The sequence below is a fragment of the Microtus ochrogaster genome, chromosome 4 (genome assembly GCF_000317375.1).
Source record: "Microtus ochrogaster isolate Prairie Vole_2 chromosome 4, MicOch1.0, whole genome shotgun sequence".
Taxonomy (NCBI): domain Eukaryota; kingdom Metazoa; phylum Chordata; class Mammalia; order Rodentia; family Cricetidae; genus Microtus; species Microtus ochrogaster.
Window position 1 is genome coordinate 44,139,455 of NC_022011.1, and position 16,016 is coordinate 44,155,470.

At 49.4% G+C, this 16,016-nt stretch overlaps 1 protein-coding gene across 2 annotated transcripts in view; it reads left to right on the forward strand.

Annotated features, from left to right (window-relative positions):
* Stxbp1 (syntaxin binding protein 1) overlaps nucleotides 1–16,016 on the forward strand; it is a 61,313-nt gene that overhangs the window by 23,646 nt on the left and 21,651 nt on the right. For both annotated transcript variants that reach the window (XM_005346032.3, XM_005346033.3), the window contains exons 2-10: nucleotides 1,139–1,188; nucleotides 2,546–2,627; nucleotides 4,528–4,604; nucleotides 5,847–5,925; nucleotides 7,263–7,366; nucleotides 9,842–9,990; nucleotides 12,145–12,229; nucleotides 13,008–13,138; nucleotides 15,044–15,151. In XM_005346032.3, the coding sequence (XP_005346089.1) occupies nucleotides 1,139–1,188; nucleotides 2,546–2,627; nucleotides 4,528–4,604; nucleotides 5,847–5,925; nucleotides 7,263–7,366; nucleotides 9,842–9,990; nucleotides 12,145–12,229; nucleotides 13,008–13,138; nucleotides 15,044–15,151 (865 nt within the window). The remainder of the gene's footprint in view (nucleotides 1–1,138; nucleotides 1,189–2,545; nucleotides 2,628–4,527; nucleotides 4,605–5,846; nucleotides 5,926–7,262; nucleotides 7,367–9,841; nucleotides 9,991–12,144; nucleotides 12,230–13,007; nucleotides 13,139–15,043; nucleotides 15,152–16,016) is intronic.

The window sequence follows — 16,016 nt, forward strand, 5'->3', positions numbered from 1 at the left end:
ACGTGTGTTAGGTCTCCATAGCTGTTCAGATATGTATGAGGTCTCTGTGGTCATTCAGACGTGTGTGAGGCCTCCGTGGCCATTCAGACGTGTGTGTGAGGCCTCCGTGGTCATTCAGACGTGTGTGAGGCCTCTGTGGCCATTCAGACCTGCGTGTGAGGCCACTAGGCCGTTTAAACATGTGTGTCAATATGACAGTTGGTGAGAACATGGCACAGATGACTTCACAGTGTGGAAGACCTCAGGCCCCTGCTGACTGGAGCATTTGAAGGGGACTCTGGGGCCAGAGACCTGATCAGGGCCTTTTAATGACTTAGAACAGTGGTTTCCAAGTCTAACGTCCTCAGGAGGACTCAGGTCACAGCTGTCTCCATAGGAAGGCTGTGAGGTCATTGCTCTCCTTTTCATGCTCTTCTGAGCCCTTTCCAGATGTCGCCTGATTCCAGACAGATTGGTTTCAGAAGCAGAAGGGACAGACAGCTGTCCGCTATGAAGCCAGACATTAAGGAGAGCCACAAAGATGTAGACCTCAGCGTTCTCCCTGGGATTTCTTTGACTGAGAGAACAGTTACTGCTCATCTGCTAGAGTGTCACTCATGTCGCGCACTGGTTTGTTGTTATTGTAAGGAAATTGGCGAGCATTTTTCTCAGTGTACCTTTGTTTTGGGGACAGCATCTTCCTTCATTGTCCAGGCTGACATTCTGCTACCTCTGAGTCCCAGGCTGGCCTCTAATTCAGACTCCACTGACCTCAGCCTCCACACACTGGGATTCCAGGTGTGCGCACATGCCTGGCTCGGCTTTGCTCTGGAGGCCAGCAGATATTTCCCCGTACAGATAACCTCTGGGGTCTTTTGTTTGGGAATCATAAAGAAGCCGTGAGATCAAAGTGTCTGTGAGTCGGTGGTTTTATGGAGGCAGGAAGAGAACTTCCTCTGTGGTGGGTGACTGTGTCTCAGTCTCAGACTGAACTGCAGAACTGACGAGAGCAAGGCCTAGGGCACATGCCCCAGGCCAATAGGCAGGTGTGGAAGTCTTTGAAATTACAGTAACAGTCTCCCTCCCTCCCTTTTCTTTCCTCCCTCTCTCCCTCCCTTCCTCTCCCCTTGTCTCTTTCTCCCCCTCCCCCCTTTTCTAGAGATTATGCATGATGTGATCAAGAAAGTTAAGAAGAAGGGGGAGTGGAAGGTAAGTAGAGCAGTTTGTGACCCTAAAGGTGAGTTCATTTGTGTGAAGGGTTTGGGGAGACGGCTCAGTGGATGGACTACATGCTGTGCCAGGGTAAGGACCAGAGTGTACATCCCACACCCACACACGGGTAAGGACCAGAATGCACATCCCACACCCACACAAGCAAGCTGGGCAGCGTGGTGACATGCTTGGCTTGTGACCCCAGCACTTGGGTGATAGGTAGCTAACTAGAATGGTCAGCAGGATTGGTGAGATCTGGGTTCAGCCAGAGAGCTTGCCTCAGTAAATAAAGTGGAGAGCTATTGAAGAGGACACGTGGCATCAGCATGTGCACTCACACACACACATGAAGACACACATGCAAACACAGTCCCCCACCTACACACAGAGTTGGAGGGTAGTTGGCAGGATTGAGAGCATCCCACGGGACCATGCATGACTTCCTGTGTGATCTTGGTCCAGAGGCTCTTTCTGTGGAACCTCAGTAGGTGAAGGTTCTCTGAGGTGGTGTGACTCTTCGGGACCTTCCTCGTGCTGGTGAAGGGTCTACACTGTCCACTTGGAACCTGGCGTTTCCCTGGAGTCAAGAGCCCACACATGCTCACGTTCATTGGCCTGGGAGCTAATTGGCACAGAAGGACGTTGAAGCCCAGATATGGCCCTGTGGGTTCTGTTTTGGTCTCCACAGTTCTAGAGGGGAGGCCATCTAGTGGGAACTCATAGGCATGTCTCTCTTTCACCCTTTCCATCAGGCAGGACTTGCAGACCCGGGAATTGATGAGGATCAGGGGCTGCTGTGCGACAGTAGCTTTCTGCTCAGGGCTGACTGTGCTGCTCACTCAGCTCATGGCCTCCTCCTGCTTTATACCATGAAGGAGAAGAAAGGCCTTGCTCTCACGGTTGGCTCCTTCTCTCTACTGGGGTGGAGGGACTTAGGGAAGATGAGGGGAACACTGCAGAGCTGGAGCATTCTTGTGCATCTAGTCTGGACAGATGTGTGCTGTTGAAGGTAGGAACCCTGATGGCAGCTGCGCTGGGCCCTGTGACCCACCGTACATGTGCACAGTGCCCAGTCTCTGTGAGAGCAAGTTACCCCGTGAAAACACCACGGCTGTGACAGCCTCTGAGCGTCGGTGCTGTCACCACTCCCTCCTCTTTTTGTCTGATTTTGTGAACATGCCTCTGAGTATTTTAAAGTTCCTGAAGCCGAGTCAGTGTCTAGAAGCTGAGGTTGGGAAGGGAAGGCAGTGTGTGCCCCAGCTCACCTCCAGGCCCCAGGGAATAGCCTCCTACAGGAAGCCAGTGAGAGAATGGGGGCTGTGCAGCCCTGAGCGGTTGGTTCTCTTCCTTCCAGGTGCTGGTGGTGGACCAGTTAAGCATGAGGATGCTGTCCTCCTGCTGCAAGATGACAGACATCATGACCGAGGGAATCACAAGTGAGCACAGCACTCTCCGCTTCCCTTGCAGCATGCTGTACCCTCCCTATTCATTACTGTCCTGTGAATTTAGATGCTTCCAGCAACCTGTGTGGTAAGACTAGAAGCCCCTGTGGTGCCTGAAGCTCACAGAATGCAGTACTGGGTGCTCCTTAAACATAGGTTACAGGAACGTCAAATAGAAGGGCCAGATTGAGAAAACAGACTGGGACTAGAGAGATGGCTCAGTGGTTAAGAGTGTGTACTGCTCTTTCAGAGGATCCTTGTTCAGTTCCCAGCACCACGTTAGGTGACTCACCAGGGGGAATCTACTGCCCTCTGCTGGCTTTCATGGGCACTGCACTCATGTGCACAGACACACACCCATATATGTCATTTAAAACTAAACACTTTTAAGAGCAAGGTGGCACTCTACCAAATAGGAAAAAACAACCCAAATATTTGATGAAAGAAGAGACCCAAATAGCTGATACATGGGTACAAAGTACTCACCTTCATTCTGATGAGGGCCGTGAGACACCTGGGCACTCCAGATTAGGGTAGTAAGGTCAGTGAAGCGGTAGAAGAATGTAGTCCCCAGTGTAATGGATGCCTGTCGGTGCAGCTGCTCTAAAAAGCACTTGGCCGCATGTGATAAAGTTTAAGGTATACGTGCCTTGTGACCCAGCAGGCTCAGAGTTACATGTGTGTTCTGAACCAGCTCAGGCGTGTGCCCCACAAACATGCACAGGAGTGTGCAGACTGTTGCTCACAAGAAGCCAATGTGAAAGCCGCCAGAACCCATCAAGTATGGGAAGGTTGGGCTGGTGATACGGCTTGGTGGGTACAGACATTACTGCCAGGTCTGATAATGGCTTTGATTCCTGGTACCCCCATGGAGAGCACCAACTTGCATAGGGTTTCCTCTGACCTCCATTACACACATGCATGCATACACACATACACATACCAGCTCGATCAATAGACAAGTGTAAAACAATTAGGAAAAAAAAAGAGACTGGGTAGTTGGATGTGGTGGCACATATCTGTAATCTCCACACTCAGAAATTAAGAGGATTACCATAAATTCAAGAGTAGCTTGGGCTATATAGTGAGGTTTGGGCCCAGCCTGGGGTATGAGTGAGATGCTATGTCATAAAGTAGGACGGTTTAAATAGGTGTGGGATACCACACAGCAGTGGCAGGGGTGGCCTATTCCCGCTCACGTTTGCACTGCTGCTTCTGATGAACACAAGCAATAGAGGAAAATAGCTGGAGACGCTCAGTCAGTAAAGTGTCGGCTGTGTAATCATCTGGGCTAGCCTGGTGTGGGGCTCACATCTACAATCTCAGCACTTGGGAGGCAGAGGCAGGAGGATCTTTGCACTCAAGGCCAGCCTGGTCTACATTACCTGCCCTGTGCCTATAAAGAAAACCAAAGTCTCTGGCTGCACTTCATCTTGAGGCTGCTGGAGAAAATGCAGTCATGTGGGAGATGTATTTGCAGTGCCTCGTTAGGGGAGCACAGGAAAGGGGGAAAGGGTGGCTTGCTGGCCTAGTGTGCAGTGCTGGAGGGTGAACCTCGGGCCACACGTGTCCTTGACAAGTGCTCCAGCTCAACAAAGTTGTTGACAGATAAAAGTCATGGAATTCAAGGGGATCATTTAAATGAGGAGGGGCAGAGAGTCTGTCCTTCACAGAATGGGCCAAGGAACGCAAGCTGGATGGGGAGGGTCTTCTGTGGAGAGATTTCAGGGTTCCTGATGTCTCAGGTGAAGCGAAGCAGTGGGCTTCCTCTCCAGGGAACGTGGTGCTTAGGGAAGGGCAAGGGCTCCTTGTCTACTGTCACCTGTGCTGGTGCGAGGGCCTGGCCAGATTGCTCCTAGTTCTCCTAATCACTGTGGACTGTGTCTTTGTCTAGTTGTGGAGGATATCAACAAGCGCAGAGAGCCGCTCCCCAGCCTAGAGGCCGTGTACCTCATTACCCCGTCGGAGAAGGTAAATCCCCCAGTGTTCCCAGCTCAGGCTGAAACGTTGGGCTTAGGCTGTGTGGCATGGGACGCCTGACATTTCTAGGTTAAGTAAGCATTTAACACACTGCTCTGTTTAAGCATTGGTCAGAGGTGGGTGGGGTGGGGCCTGGTGCAGCGAGAAGGAGGGAATTGCAGAGTGGCAGGCAGAGCTGACTCCGAACCCACCTCTGACGTGCTAGTCTTCCTCACGCTCTCTCCAGGTAGCTCCACAGCCAGGCTTTGGTCTTTGTTTCCAGGGTTTATTTCTTCAGTATCCAGCTAGTACTCAAATTTGTCCTCCTTGGCTCAGATCCATACAAACACCATCTCCCTCCTTTTGACTGATAGTTTGTTTTCTGTCAGTTTGACGCAAGTTAAAAGGTACTTGGGAAAAGGAGCTTCAGTTGAGAGAATGCCTCCCCGAGATGGGCTATAGGCAAGTCTGTAGGGAGGACCCAGTGCAGAGTGGGCAGTGCCACTCCTAGGCCCAAGTGGTCCTGGATAATATGTGTTTTCTTTTGTTTGTTTGTTTGTTTGTTTTTGTTTTTCGAGACAGGGTTTCTCTGTGGCTTTGGAGCCTGTCCTGGAACTAGCTCTGTAGACCAGGGCTGGTCTCGAACTCCCCGAGATCCGCCTGCCTCTGCCTCCCGAGTGCTGGGATTAAAGGCGTGCGCCACCATCGCCCGGCAATATGTGTTTTCAAAGCAGGCAGCTAACAGCATCCCTCCATGGCCTCAGCCTCAGCTCCTGCCTCCAGGTGCCCACCCTGCCTTCCTTCCCTCAGCAGTAGACAGTGATGGAACAGTGAGCTGAAACAACCCTTTCCTTCCCAAGCTGCTTGTGGCCATGTGTTTCAGCACAGCATAGAAACCCTTAGGCTGGGGCTCTTTATATTAAAAAGTCCCCTAGTTTCCACACTGGCTTTTGGGTAAGCTTCTGTAGCCAATGTGCCAGAGTGTTGTCTACTTAAATCTTCTGGAAGGTTCTGAACAGTTCCATGGTCTGTTCTCAGGAGCCCAGGTCCCAGTGGCACTGACTCTGTCGTTCTGGAGTCAGCCACATTCTGGAATAATCGGTCCTGCCTTTAATGCTCAGAGCCTGGTTCTGATCAAACTCAGTGCCTGGGTCACATGTCAGAAGCCCTTACTCTAGTGCAGATTGGCTTGGTCAGGTAGCGGTGGCTCTGAATTCTAAACCTGAGTTGAATGATGTTTGTTCCTGTTCACAGTCCGTCCACTCCCTCATCAGTGACTTTAAGGACCCACCAACTGCTAAATACCGGGCTGCCCATGTGTTCTTCACAGACTGTAAGTACCTCGTGAGCTGCTCCTGCTGGCCCAGGTTAGCACACAGCTCCACTGCGAGCCATGAGAGAAGAGAGCAGCAGAAATGTGCTGTACTGTAGTTATCCAGTTATCCCTTGAGAAGATGAGCGATGTAAGACACACACATGCATGTGTTCATACACATACATGCATGAGTGCTCACACACATGCACAAGTGTTCACACACATGTACGAGCTCACACACATGCATATGTTCATACACATACATGAATGAGTGTTCACACAAATGCACAAATATCCACACACATGCATTACTGCTCACACATGCACATGTTCATACACACACAATGACTGCTCACGCACATGCATGTGTTCATACATGCACATGACTACTCACATGCATGCACATGTTCATGCATGCACACATGAGTGCTCACATACATGGACATGTTCATATACATGCATGCATGAGTGCTCATATACACATATGCACAAGTGTTCACACACACGCACAACTGCTGACACTCATGCACATGTTCATAAACACATGCATGAGTGCTCACACACATGCACAAGTGTTCACACACATGACTGCTCACACACATGCACGTGTTCATACACACACACACACACACACACACACTCTTACACACTCACATTCTCTACCAAAAGAGGTAGTTTTTATGATGAGCTTCTCTGAGAATGAAGAGCTTCCTGTCGAGAAGAATGTTCCTTGGGACTTCATTAGACAGTCCTTCTGCTGTCTCTGCAGCTGTGGTCGCCCCAGAGTTGGCTTTCTGATTTTGTGAGGGTTTGTGTATGTTAATAAGCTGTTAGGAGCCAGGTAGCTACCGAGATAAAGAGGCAGCCTTCACCAGATAGACCCTCCCCTCGGGATAACCCCACAGGCCACCCTGAGAATACAGCAAAGGAGCAGCCAGGAACAGAACCTAGAGATGATCAAAGAAGCAGGGGACAGCACTGGGGACCGTCAGCCAGTACGATGCCCTGCACCTCAGCTGTCTTTCCTCCTGCGCTGCTGGTCCTGTGTCTTCTTTCTTCACCATACCTCTGCGATCTGGGGTGCTTTCCTCCTCACCGTTTCTTAGTGACCTCAGTTTTTTCTTTCCCACGGGATCCCCGAATAGTTTTTGTTAGCTCTCGTATCTCAGTCTGTTCGCTGGGCCTGCAGGTGGTTTTCCACTTCTACACCTCAAGGTGCTGATATCTTGAGGATGGGATGAACTTACTAGGTGCCTTTTTAAAAGTCTGAGTAGAACAAGGGCTGCAGTGACGTCGCAGCTGTTGGCCGGGTCAGCGGATGGACGGAAACCCCACAGTCGTCTTTGTTCTTGCAGCGTGTCCAGATGCCCTGTTTAACGAGCTGGTGAAATCCCGAGCAGCCAAAGTCATCAAGACGCTGACGGAAATCAACATTGCGTTTCTGCCCTATGAGTCCCAGGTGCAGTGTGCTTCCCCGTTATTCCATCAGTTGGGAGGGGAAGGGATCGTTTTCTGAATCAGCAAGTGGTGTTCTTTGCGGTGTTTATTTAAGGGAAATGGTCTTCCATGCGTCTGCCCAACACGTCGTCTCAGTCACCTGCCGTTGCTGATGCTTACGGTCACTGTGGTCCTTGTATGTGTCACCATTGGTCACCGCTCACTCGTCTTGAGTGACTCCTCTAAAACCCAAAGTAGCCATCCCTAAAAGAGGGAGGAGAGGAGGGGCAGAGAGCAGAGCGCCCGTCTGCCGCAAAGGACTCTGTTTTTATTGGCATTAGCCCCAGCTTGTCATGTGCTGAGAGAACAGATGGTCACCTCCGTCATCAGCTGTTAGCATTTCACTCAGCCTCACCCAAAGATCCCAGCAGCAAGGTCCTTCCCATGGGGGGAAGAAAAACAGAAGCAAAGCTTTTAGGTTCACAGAGGTGAAGCTGACGGTGAGAGCAGAAACAAAATTTATTTGAGTATTTTTAGGACCTGTCTAAATGTTTTCTCTGGGCCAAAGGCATCAGAAGCCACAGGGTTTATATTCATCCTGTGGTGATGAAAGATGTCTACTGGATCTTTATGGATCAGCTGCAAGAACTGTAGGGGAGCCTGTGTTAGAGAGCTGTGGGCCTAGGGGCGCAGCTCGGTTGGTAGTGTTTGCCTAGGATGCGGGAAGCCTTGAACTGGGTTTTTATAAGCTGAGCATGATGCCACAGGTCTGTGTTCCTAGCACTGGGGACATGAATGGAGGCAGAAGGATCCGGAATTCAAGGTTATCCTCAGTTACAGAACAAGTTTGAGGTGAGTCAGGGCTACATGAGACCCTGCCAGAGAGAGAGAGAAAGAGAGAGAGAGAGAGAGAGAGAGAGAGAGAGAGAGAGAGAGAGAGAGAGAGAGAGAACAGGAAGAGGTAGAGCTGGCTTGTCTCCTGCTAGAGAGCTGTATATATTTACTTTCTTCACTTTGAACCCCACCATCACTGAATTAAACAGAATCCAGCTTTAGCACACACAGCACATTTTATTTCAGAAAACATGAGAAATAGTAAGTTTTTTGGTTTCATTTGGTTTTCAAGACAGGGCTTCTCTGTGTAACAGCTCTGGCTGTCCTGGAACTCACTTTGTAGACCAGGCTGGCTTTGAACTCACAGAGATCCACCCGCCTCTGTCTTCCGAGTGCTGGGATTAAAGTCATGTGCCACCACCACCCAGCAGAGAAACAGTAAGTTTTAAAAATCATTTTTTGCCAGGCGTAGTGGCCCACACCTTTAATCCTAGGACTAAAGGCAGAGGCAGGCGGATCTCTGTGAATTTGAGGCCAGCCTGGTCTATAGACTGAGTTCCAAGTCAGCCAGGGCTGCATAGAGAGACCTTGTCTCAAGCTAAATAAGTGAATGAAATCACTATTTAAGGTAAACAGTCTCATCCTTATGATTCCAGCGCTTGGGATTCTGAGGGAGAAGTACCTTAAATCCAAGACCAGCCTGAGCTAAGTAGTAAGTTCCAAATTGTCTTGAACTACAGAGCAAGTCCTAGTCTCAATAATGGTAATAAGGGGCTGGAGAGATGGCTCAGCGGTTAAGAGCATTGCCTGCTCTTCCAAAGGTCCTGAGTTCAATTCCCGGCAACCACATGGTGGCTCACAACCATCTGTAATGAGGTCTGGTGCCCTTTTCTGGCCTGCAGACATACACACAGATAGAATATGGTATGCATAATAAATAAATAAAGAATTATTTAAAAAATAATGGTAATAAAAATAATAATAACAGTGACCACTTTTAAAATGAAGTCCAGGTAGTTCACATGAGTAAGAACTTGGGAGAATTCTGGTAGCTGCTGTACTCCCTCTTAAAGAGAATTCTCAGTTCCACAGCCTTCACCAAAAGGGGTGGGAGGAGGAGGGAGTACTTAGAGCCATTTGCCGAAGACAGGATATTATTAATCCTATAAAAAGCTCCCTTATTTGCCCACAGTTGTGGCACAATCTCCAGCTCATCTTTTGTTTATTGAAAGCAAACTCAAACTGACCTATGAACCCTTGCAGTGACCTCCCCCAACATTGTAGTCAGATGCCCCAGGTGCACACACCCTAAGATCCTTGGCTTCACACTTCCCTCCTCATGGAAGTCTTCTGCTGGCAAGAAACACCTCAGCCCCTTGAAACCCTTCTCAGAGATCCTCCGGCATGGGTCCAGGCACCCTCCGCCTGCTTCATTCTTTTCTCAACTTTATATCAAGTCCTCGACCTCATACAATGTACTTTTCATGTGTTTAATGTGTCTTCCCCTAGTATGTGTCCGACTCCCGGGGAGCAGGGATGTTTTGCTCACTGATAGTGGAAGTGCCTGGCACCGGGGCCCACAGAGGCAGCAGGCCGCCAGGGTGAGGATGCGCCAGCAGTTCAACACTAGGACTTACAGCCCCTGCGTGTGTTTTCCTCGTAGGTGTATTCCCTGGACTCTGCTGATTCTTTCCAAAGCTTCTACAGCCCCCACAAGGCTCAGATGAAGAATCCTATCCTGGAGCGCCTGGCAGAGCAGATTGCAACCTTGTGTGCCACCCTGAAGGAGTACCCAGCTGTGCGGTATCGGGGGTAAGGCAGCATGCTGGGCTGCTCTGGATGGCGTATTTTGTGTCCCACTAGTACCTGAGTTCAATCCCCGGAACCCATGAACAGATGGAAGGAGAGAACCAACTCCACAGTTGTCTTCACACCCATACACATGTGCCATGCTTACATTCCTCCACGCACATATCACAAAAATTACAAATAAAAATATTCTGTCAATTATCTTACCTCTTAGCACATCCAGAAAAGAGTATATTATATTTAGTTACTGAATAATCAAAATATAAACCCCTGTGCCACTGCAGTCATTTTCTGGTTTTTATTCTCTTTGAAATGTTTTCGAACCAACATCATCTTTGCAGAGGTTTTGAAAGTGAAATACAAAATCAGGCATGACGGGCCACAGCTGTAATTTTAGCACATGGGTGGCTGAGGCAGAAAGATCAGGAGTTCACAATTGTTCTCAGATACACAGCAAGTTTGAGGCCATCCTGGGCTACATAAGACCCTGATTCAAAATTGAGAGAGAAAGAGAGAGAGAGAAATGGAGGGAGGGAGGTACAGTGAATAATTCTCTAAAGGGCACAGTCTTTGGAGATATGTGTACATGTGTACACATATATATGCACATATATACATGTACATATATATGTATTGGGTTTTTTGAGATAGGGTTTCTCTACAAAGCCCTGACTCTCGTGGAACTCACTATGTAGACCAGGCTGTTCTCAAACTTGGAGATTCACCTGCCTCTGCCTCTCCATATGCTAGGATTAAAGGTGTACGCCACCACCCAGCCAGTCTTTGAATCTTTAAAAAAGATGTAGTACTGGATGTGGTGGTACACATCTTTAATCCCAGCACTTGGAAGGCAGTGGCAGGTGGATTCCTGAGTTTGATGCCAGCCTGGTCTACAGAATGAATTTCAGGGCAGCCAGGCATACTCAGAGAAACCTTGTCTCAAATATATATATGGATATGGCGCTGGGAATTGAACTTGAGTCCTCTGGAAGAGAAGTCTACCTTCCTAACCTCTGAGCCATCTCTATAGTCCCCAGTCTGTGGGTTTTATAAAATCATTGACTCGTTGCTTCCTGAGTGCTGGGGGCCTTAGAACTAAAGACACTGTTCCACCCTTAGATGTTCCCGCGAGCAAGTAATGATGGATCCCAGTAAGTGAGGGACGCGCTCACCGAGGCCCTGCTCATCATACCCAAGTGCTAGGGGGCATCCACAGTGAGCAAAGGCCTCCAGCCTAGGACAGGGTAGGGCTGTAGAGTGGGCATGTGGCAGGTCTTAAAAGTGGGTTCAGCTTGCAGTAGATGGGTAAGGAAGGGTGAGAGCATTGACTCTGCTGCTGGCGTAAGCAAAGGGCAAGTGTAGTATGGCATAGTAGCCATGTAGAGCAGGTTTAATATCACGAGACCTCCTGAGGGGTTGGGACAGGAAAGCACATCAGGGCAAGGAGAAGCAGGAGGGGGCCGTGTAGCCAGGTCACCAAATGCAAGCAGAAGGCCTGGGCTTCTGAGTGATGGCAGCTCTGGGCAGAAAGGATGGACTGGTCTAGGGAGCAAGGCCTCTGTGTGGCTCAGGCCCACAGTTGCACCAGGCCAGGGCCACCAGCGCATGACTCTGAGTGGTTCTGAGGGCCGTGGGCTGAGCCTGCCCTTCTGTGCTGGTCTGCTGAGGCTTGGGTAGCAGGAGCTTGAGCTGGGAACAGAGTGATAGGGGCACTGAGGTTGGCGAAAGTGCAGATTGCCGGCCTGTCTTCTAAGAGGCAAGGGGGTTTGAATGGAATAAAGATTATTTCTGTTTCTGCTTAAGCTGGAAAAAGAAACAAGAAAAATCTTTTACAGGCTAGGTACTAAGCAGAGCACTTGATTTTTCTTTTTAAACTACATATGTAGCATATGGGTTTGCTTGTTCTTGAGACAGGGTCTTGCTATGTAGCCCGGGCTGGCCTTAAACTTGTGGTGGCTATTCTTCCCAAGCCTCCCAAGTGCCAGGATTCTAAGCATGAGCTGCCATGCCTCACATCCATGGGTCCATTCTTATGGTAAAATTCTAATATAGAAGAAGCTCCCAGCTCTCCTGCACTGCTGGCATCCCGCCTAGAGGCTCTTGGCATGCTATTTAGATGCACAGGTGGCTTACCCTCTGTCTTTCTCCTTTGGTCAGGGAATACAAGGACAATGCCTTGCTGGCTCAGCTGATCCAGGACAAGCTGGACGCTTACAAAGCTGATGACCCCACAATGGGGGAGGTAAGCCTGGCCTTGGACAGCGAGGCCCTCATTCTGAGTAAACAGTGTTTACGTGGCCAACCTTGAGCCGGCATAGCCCTGCAGCTCACAGAACGAACGTGAGGGCTGCTTCTCCTCCTGCATAGTGATCTCCAGTGAAGTGCCCGTGCCTCTGGGGCAGGCTGACGCAGAAGCATTCAGAATGTCCTGTTTGTCCTCCCAGCTTCAGCCCTGAATGCCCAGGGAACTCTCCAGTAACAGACTAGCAAAGACAGCGAGTTGACAGAAGGTGGTCTCCTCTGTCTATGCAGTGCACCTCACTGGTTCCACAAGTCCATGCGTATGCTCCACATACGCACGGTTCTCTGCACTCTTAACACATACGAAGTTTTGTGTAACCAACGCTGCCGCTGAGATCCAGAGCTGGGGGCAGAGTGCATGCTTACTTAGTGTGTGTGAGACCCTAGTGGATCCCCAGACACAGAACTCTTCCATTAGTGCTGTGGACTTGTACTTGGACCCCTCAGTGTTGGGTACTCACTCCAGTTAGTCACCCATTCGTCATGAACTTGTGCTCTGTTGCATACGCTCGCTTTGGCCCCAGCCATAGCTTCAGGGCTGTGTCAGGAAGCCCCTGGTAAACCGGCACATCCCCTGCAGGAACTGGTTCTCTTGCTGGGCACCAGGCACAGCACCCACTGAGCTCTATTCCTGCAGCTCTGTAGCAAAGCAGTTCCCTTAATTGGAGCCTCTCAAGTTGGTTGTGTGGCTTCTGAAGCATCTCTCTGTTTCTTGCCAGGGTCCCGACAAGGCACGGTCCCAGCTCCTGATCCTGGATCGTGGCTTTGACCCCAGCTCTCCTGTGCTTCATGAATTGACTTTTCAGGCTATGAGTTATGACCTGCTGCCTATTGAAAATGACGTTTACAAGTAAGTAGAAAGTGACAGGGTCCACAGTGACAGGCTCTGCAGATGACTGGGATTCCTCTGCCTAATGAAAAGGATATGTTTGTGGCTTTTTCACTTTTTACCTTTGTGTGTATGCGTAGTGTGCATGCGTGTCATAATGATAAGTATATTTGGGGGGACATGCCCTTAACCACTGAGCCACCTCTCCAGTCCTGGTAAAATATTTCAACAGGGTTTCTTTTTTTTCTTTTTTTTTTTTTTTTTGGTTTTTCGAGACAGGGTTTCTCTGTGGTTTTGGAGCCTGTCCTGGAACTAGCTCTTCTAGACCAGGCTGGTCTTGAACTCACAAAGATCCACCTGCCTCTGCCTCCCAAGTGCTGGGATTAAAGGCGTGCGCCACCAACGCCCGGCTTCAACAGGGTTTCTAACTGACTATTCTGTGCAGTGGAACTGCTTTCTTCCTTATAAAAATATCACCTGCCTGTAATCTCAGCACTCAGGAGCCTGAGACAGAAAGGTCCTGAGCTTGAGGCCAATCTGGACAACTTACTGTGAGAGCCTGTCTCAAGACAGAGTGGCCTTACAATAGAGATTCTGAGGCTGGAGAGATGGCTCAGTAGTTAAGAGCATGGGTTGTTCTTCCAGAGGACCTGAATTCGATTCCCAGAACCCACGTGGCAGCTCACAGCTATCTGTAACTCTAGTTCCAGGGACCTGATGCCCTTTCCTGACCTCCACAGCCACCAGGCATGCACCTGATGCATGGACATAAATGAAGGCAAAACACAAACATAATAAATAAAATGAGCCAGGCAGTGGTAGCGCACGCCTTTAATCCCAGCACTCGGGAGGCAGAGGCAGGGGAATCTCTGTGAGTTTGAGGTCAGCCTGGTCTACAAGAGCTAGTTCCAGGACAACTAGGACTGTTACACAGAGAAACCCTATCTCAAAAAAAACCAAAAATAAATAAATAAAAATAAATGAAATGATTCTAGGGCTGGAGAAATGACTCAGTGGATAGGAGCACTGGCTTCTCTTGCAGAAGACAGGTTTCAATTTCCAGCACCCACAAAGAGACTTAAAACTGTCTGTCATTCTAGTTCAGGGGAGCTAATACATTCTTCAGGCCTCTGTGGGTATCAGGCACACACATGTTATACATATATCCATACATACAGGCAAACACTCAAACACATATAAAATAAACACATCTTTTTTTTGTTTTTTATTTTTAACACATCTTTCTAAAAAATAAAAGTTTTAATAAATAAATAAATTTTTAAAAAAAGTTCTTCTGTCTGTGGTGGTGCACGCCTTTAATCCCAGCACTGGGAGGCAGAAGCAAGAGGATCTCTGTGAGTTCAAGGCCAGCCTGGTCTACCTAAACAAGTTCTTGTGTAGCCAGGGCTATATGGAGACACCTTGTCTCAATTAATTAATCAATTAATTAACTAATTTAAAAATGAATATTCTAAAAATATCCATGGCTTTCAGCCCTTCTCCCTTTTGGAATCTCCCTGGGATTCCTGCCCTGACTTCCTCCCAGGCTGTTGGCTTTGGGCAGAGCCCTTTTTCTTTGCCCAGGGAATTGCCCTTCTTGGTGTTGTCCCAGATGACCTGGCCAGCTGTCAGATGGTCAGTGGCGTTATGAGCCATGCCCGGGTCAGCTGGTAGCTGAGAACACAGTTGTTATCCTTAGGAACCGAAGGAGACATCTGGGTGTGGTGGTGCACACCTGTGATCCCAGCACTTGGGAGGTACAGGCAGGAGGATCAAGAGTTCAAGGCCTGTCTTGGCTATTTTAGCTTGGAGCTGGCCTGGGATATACACGAATATATATCTTGTCTCATAAAACCAACAAAGCATCCAGAGGGTGCCCAGAAGGTGCCATGGGGAGCCAGGCCACCCAGGTCCTCTCTCCTGCAGATACGAGACCAGCGGCATTGGAGAGGCGCGGGTGAAGGAGGTGCTTCTGGATGAGGACGACGACCTGTGGATCGCACTGCGCCACAAGCACATCGCAGAGGTGTCCCAGTAAGAACCCTGCTGCACCGTCCCCAGGGTGGGCCCTTAACCCTGGGCTGGGGGCGGCTCTATACACCTCGCAGCCTGGCGAATGAACTCATCCTCTTGGCACAGCTGCTGACATGCTGTCGAAACTGACTGGTTTCCTGTTCCTTGCATGCGTGCTTTTCCACCTTCCCCAACTTAAGACACCCGCCACTCAGGGCAGGCGTTCTGAGGACCCTGGGAAGCATGGGTGGCACTCTCAAAGGAACGCCTCGTAAACATGGGGTGTTGAAGCCAGTCCATCCCACTGTGCACACTGCCTGCCCGGGAACTGCCAGGCAGGTCTCGCCTGGTCCTCCAACTGAGGCACCCCTTGAGAGAGCTCATGATGTTCCCGTGTGTAAACACGGGTAGAAGGAGACAGCAGACCTTTCCTGAAAGCCACACTCGTCTCCTTCAGCTGGAGTAGCCTCATGAAATCCATGAGGAAAAGTAGGAAGGCTTTGCTCCCTTTGGTGGTTCTGTTTAGGGAAGTGGTTACCAAAGCTTTTTGATCACTCAGCCTTAAATACTGAGCTGGGCTGGAGAGATGGCTCAGAGGTTAAGAGCACAGGCTGTTCTTCCAGAGGTCCTGAGTTCAATTCCCAGCAACCACATGGTACCTCCCAGGTACCTATAATGAGATCTGGTGCCCTCTTCTGGCATGCAGGCAGAGCATTTTATACATAATAAATAAATCTTGAAAAAAAAATACTGAGCCATAGGCTTAGGATGCAGCTCAGAGGCGGAGCTTTTTCCTGCCATTGACACGGCCCTGGGTTCCACCCCCAGCTCCACAAAAATAGTGTTTTAATGGGGGGAGATTTTTTCTTTTTTTTTTTTTTTTTTT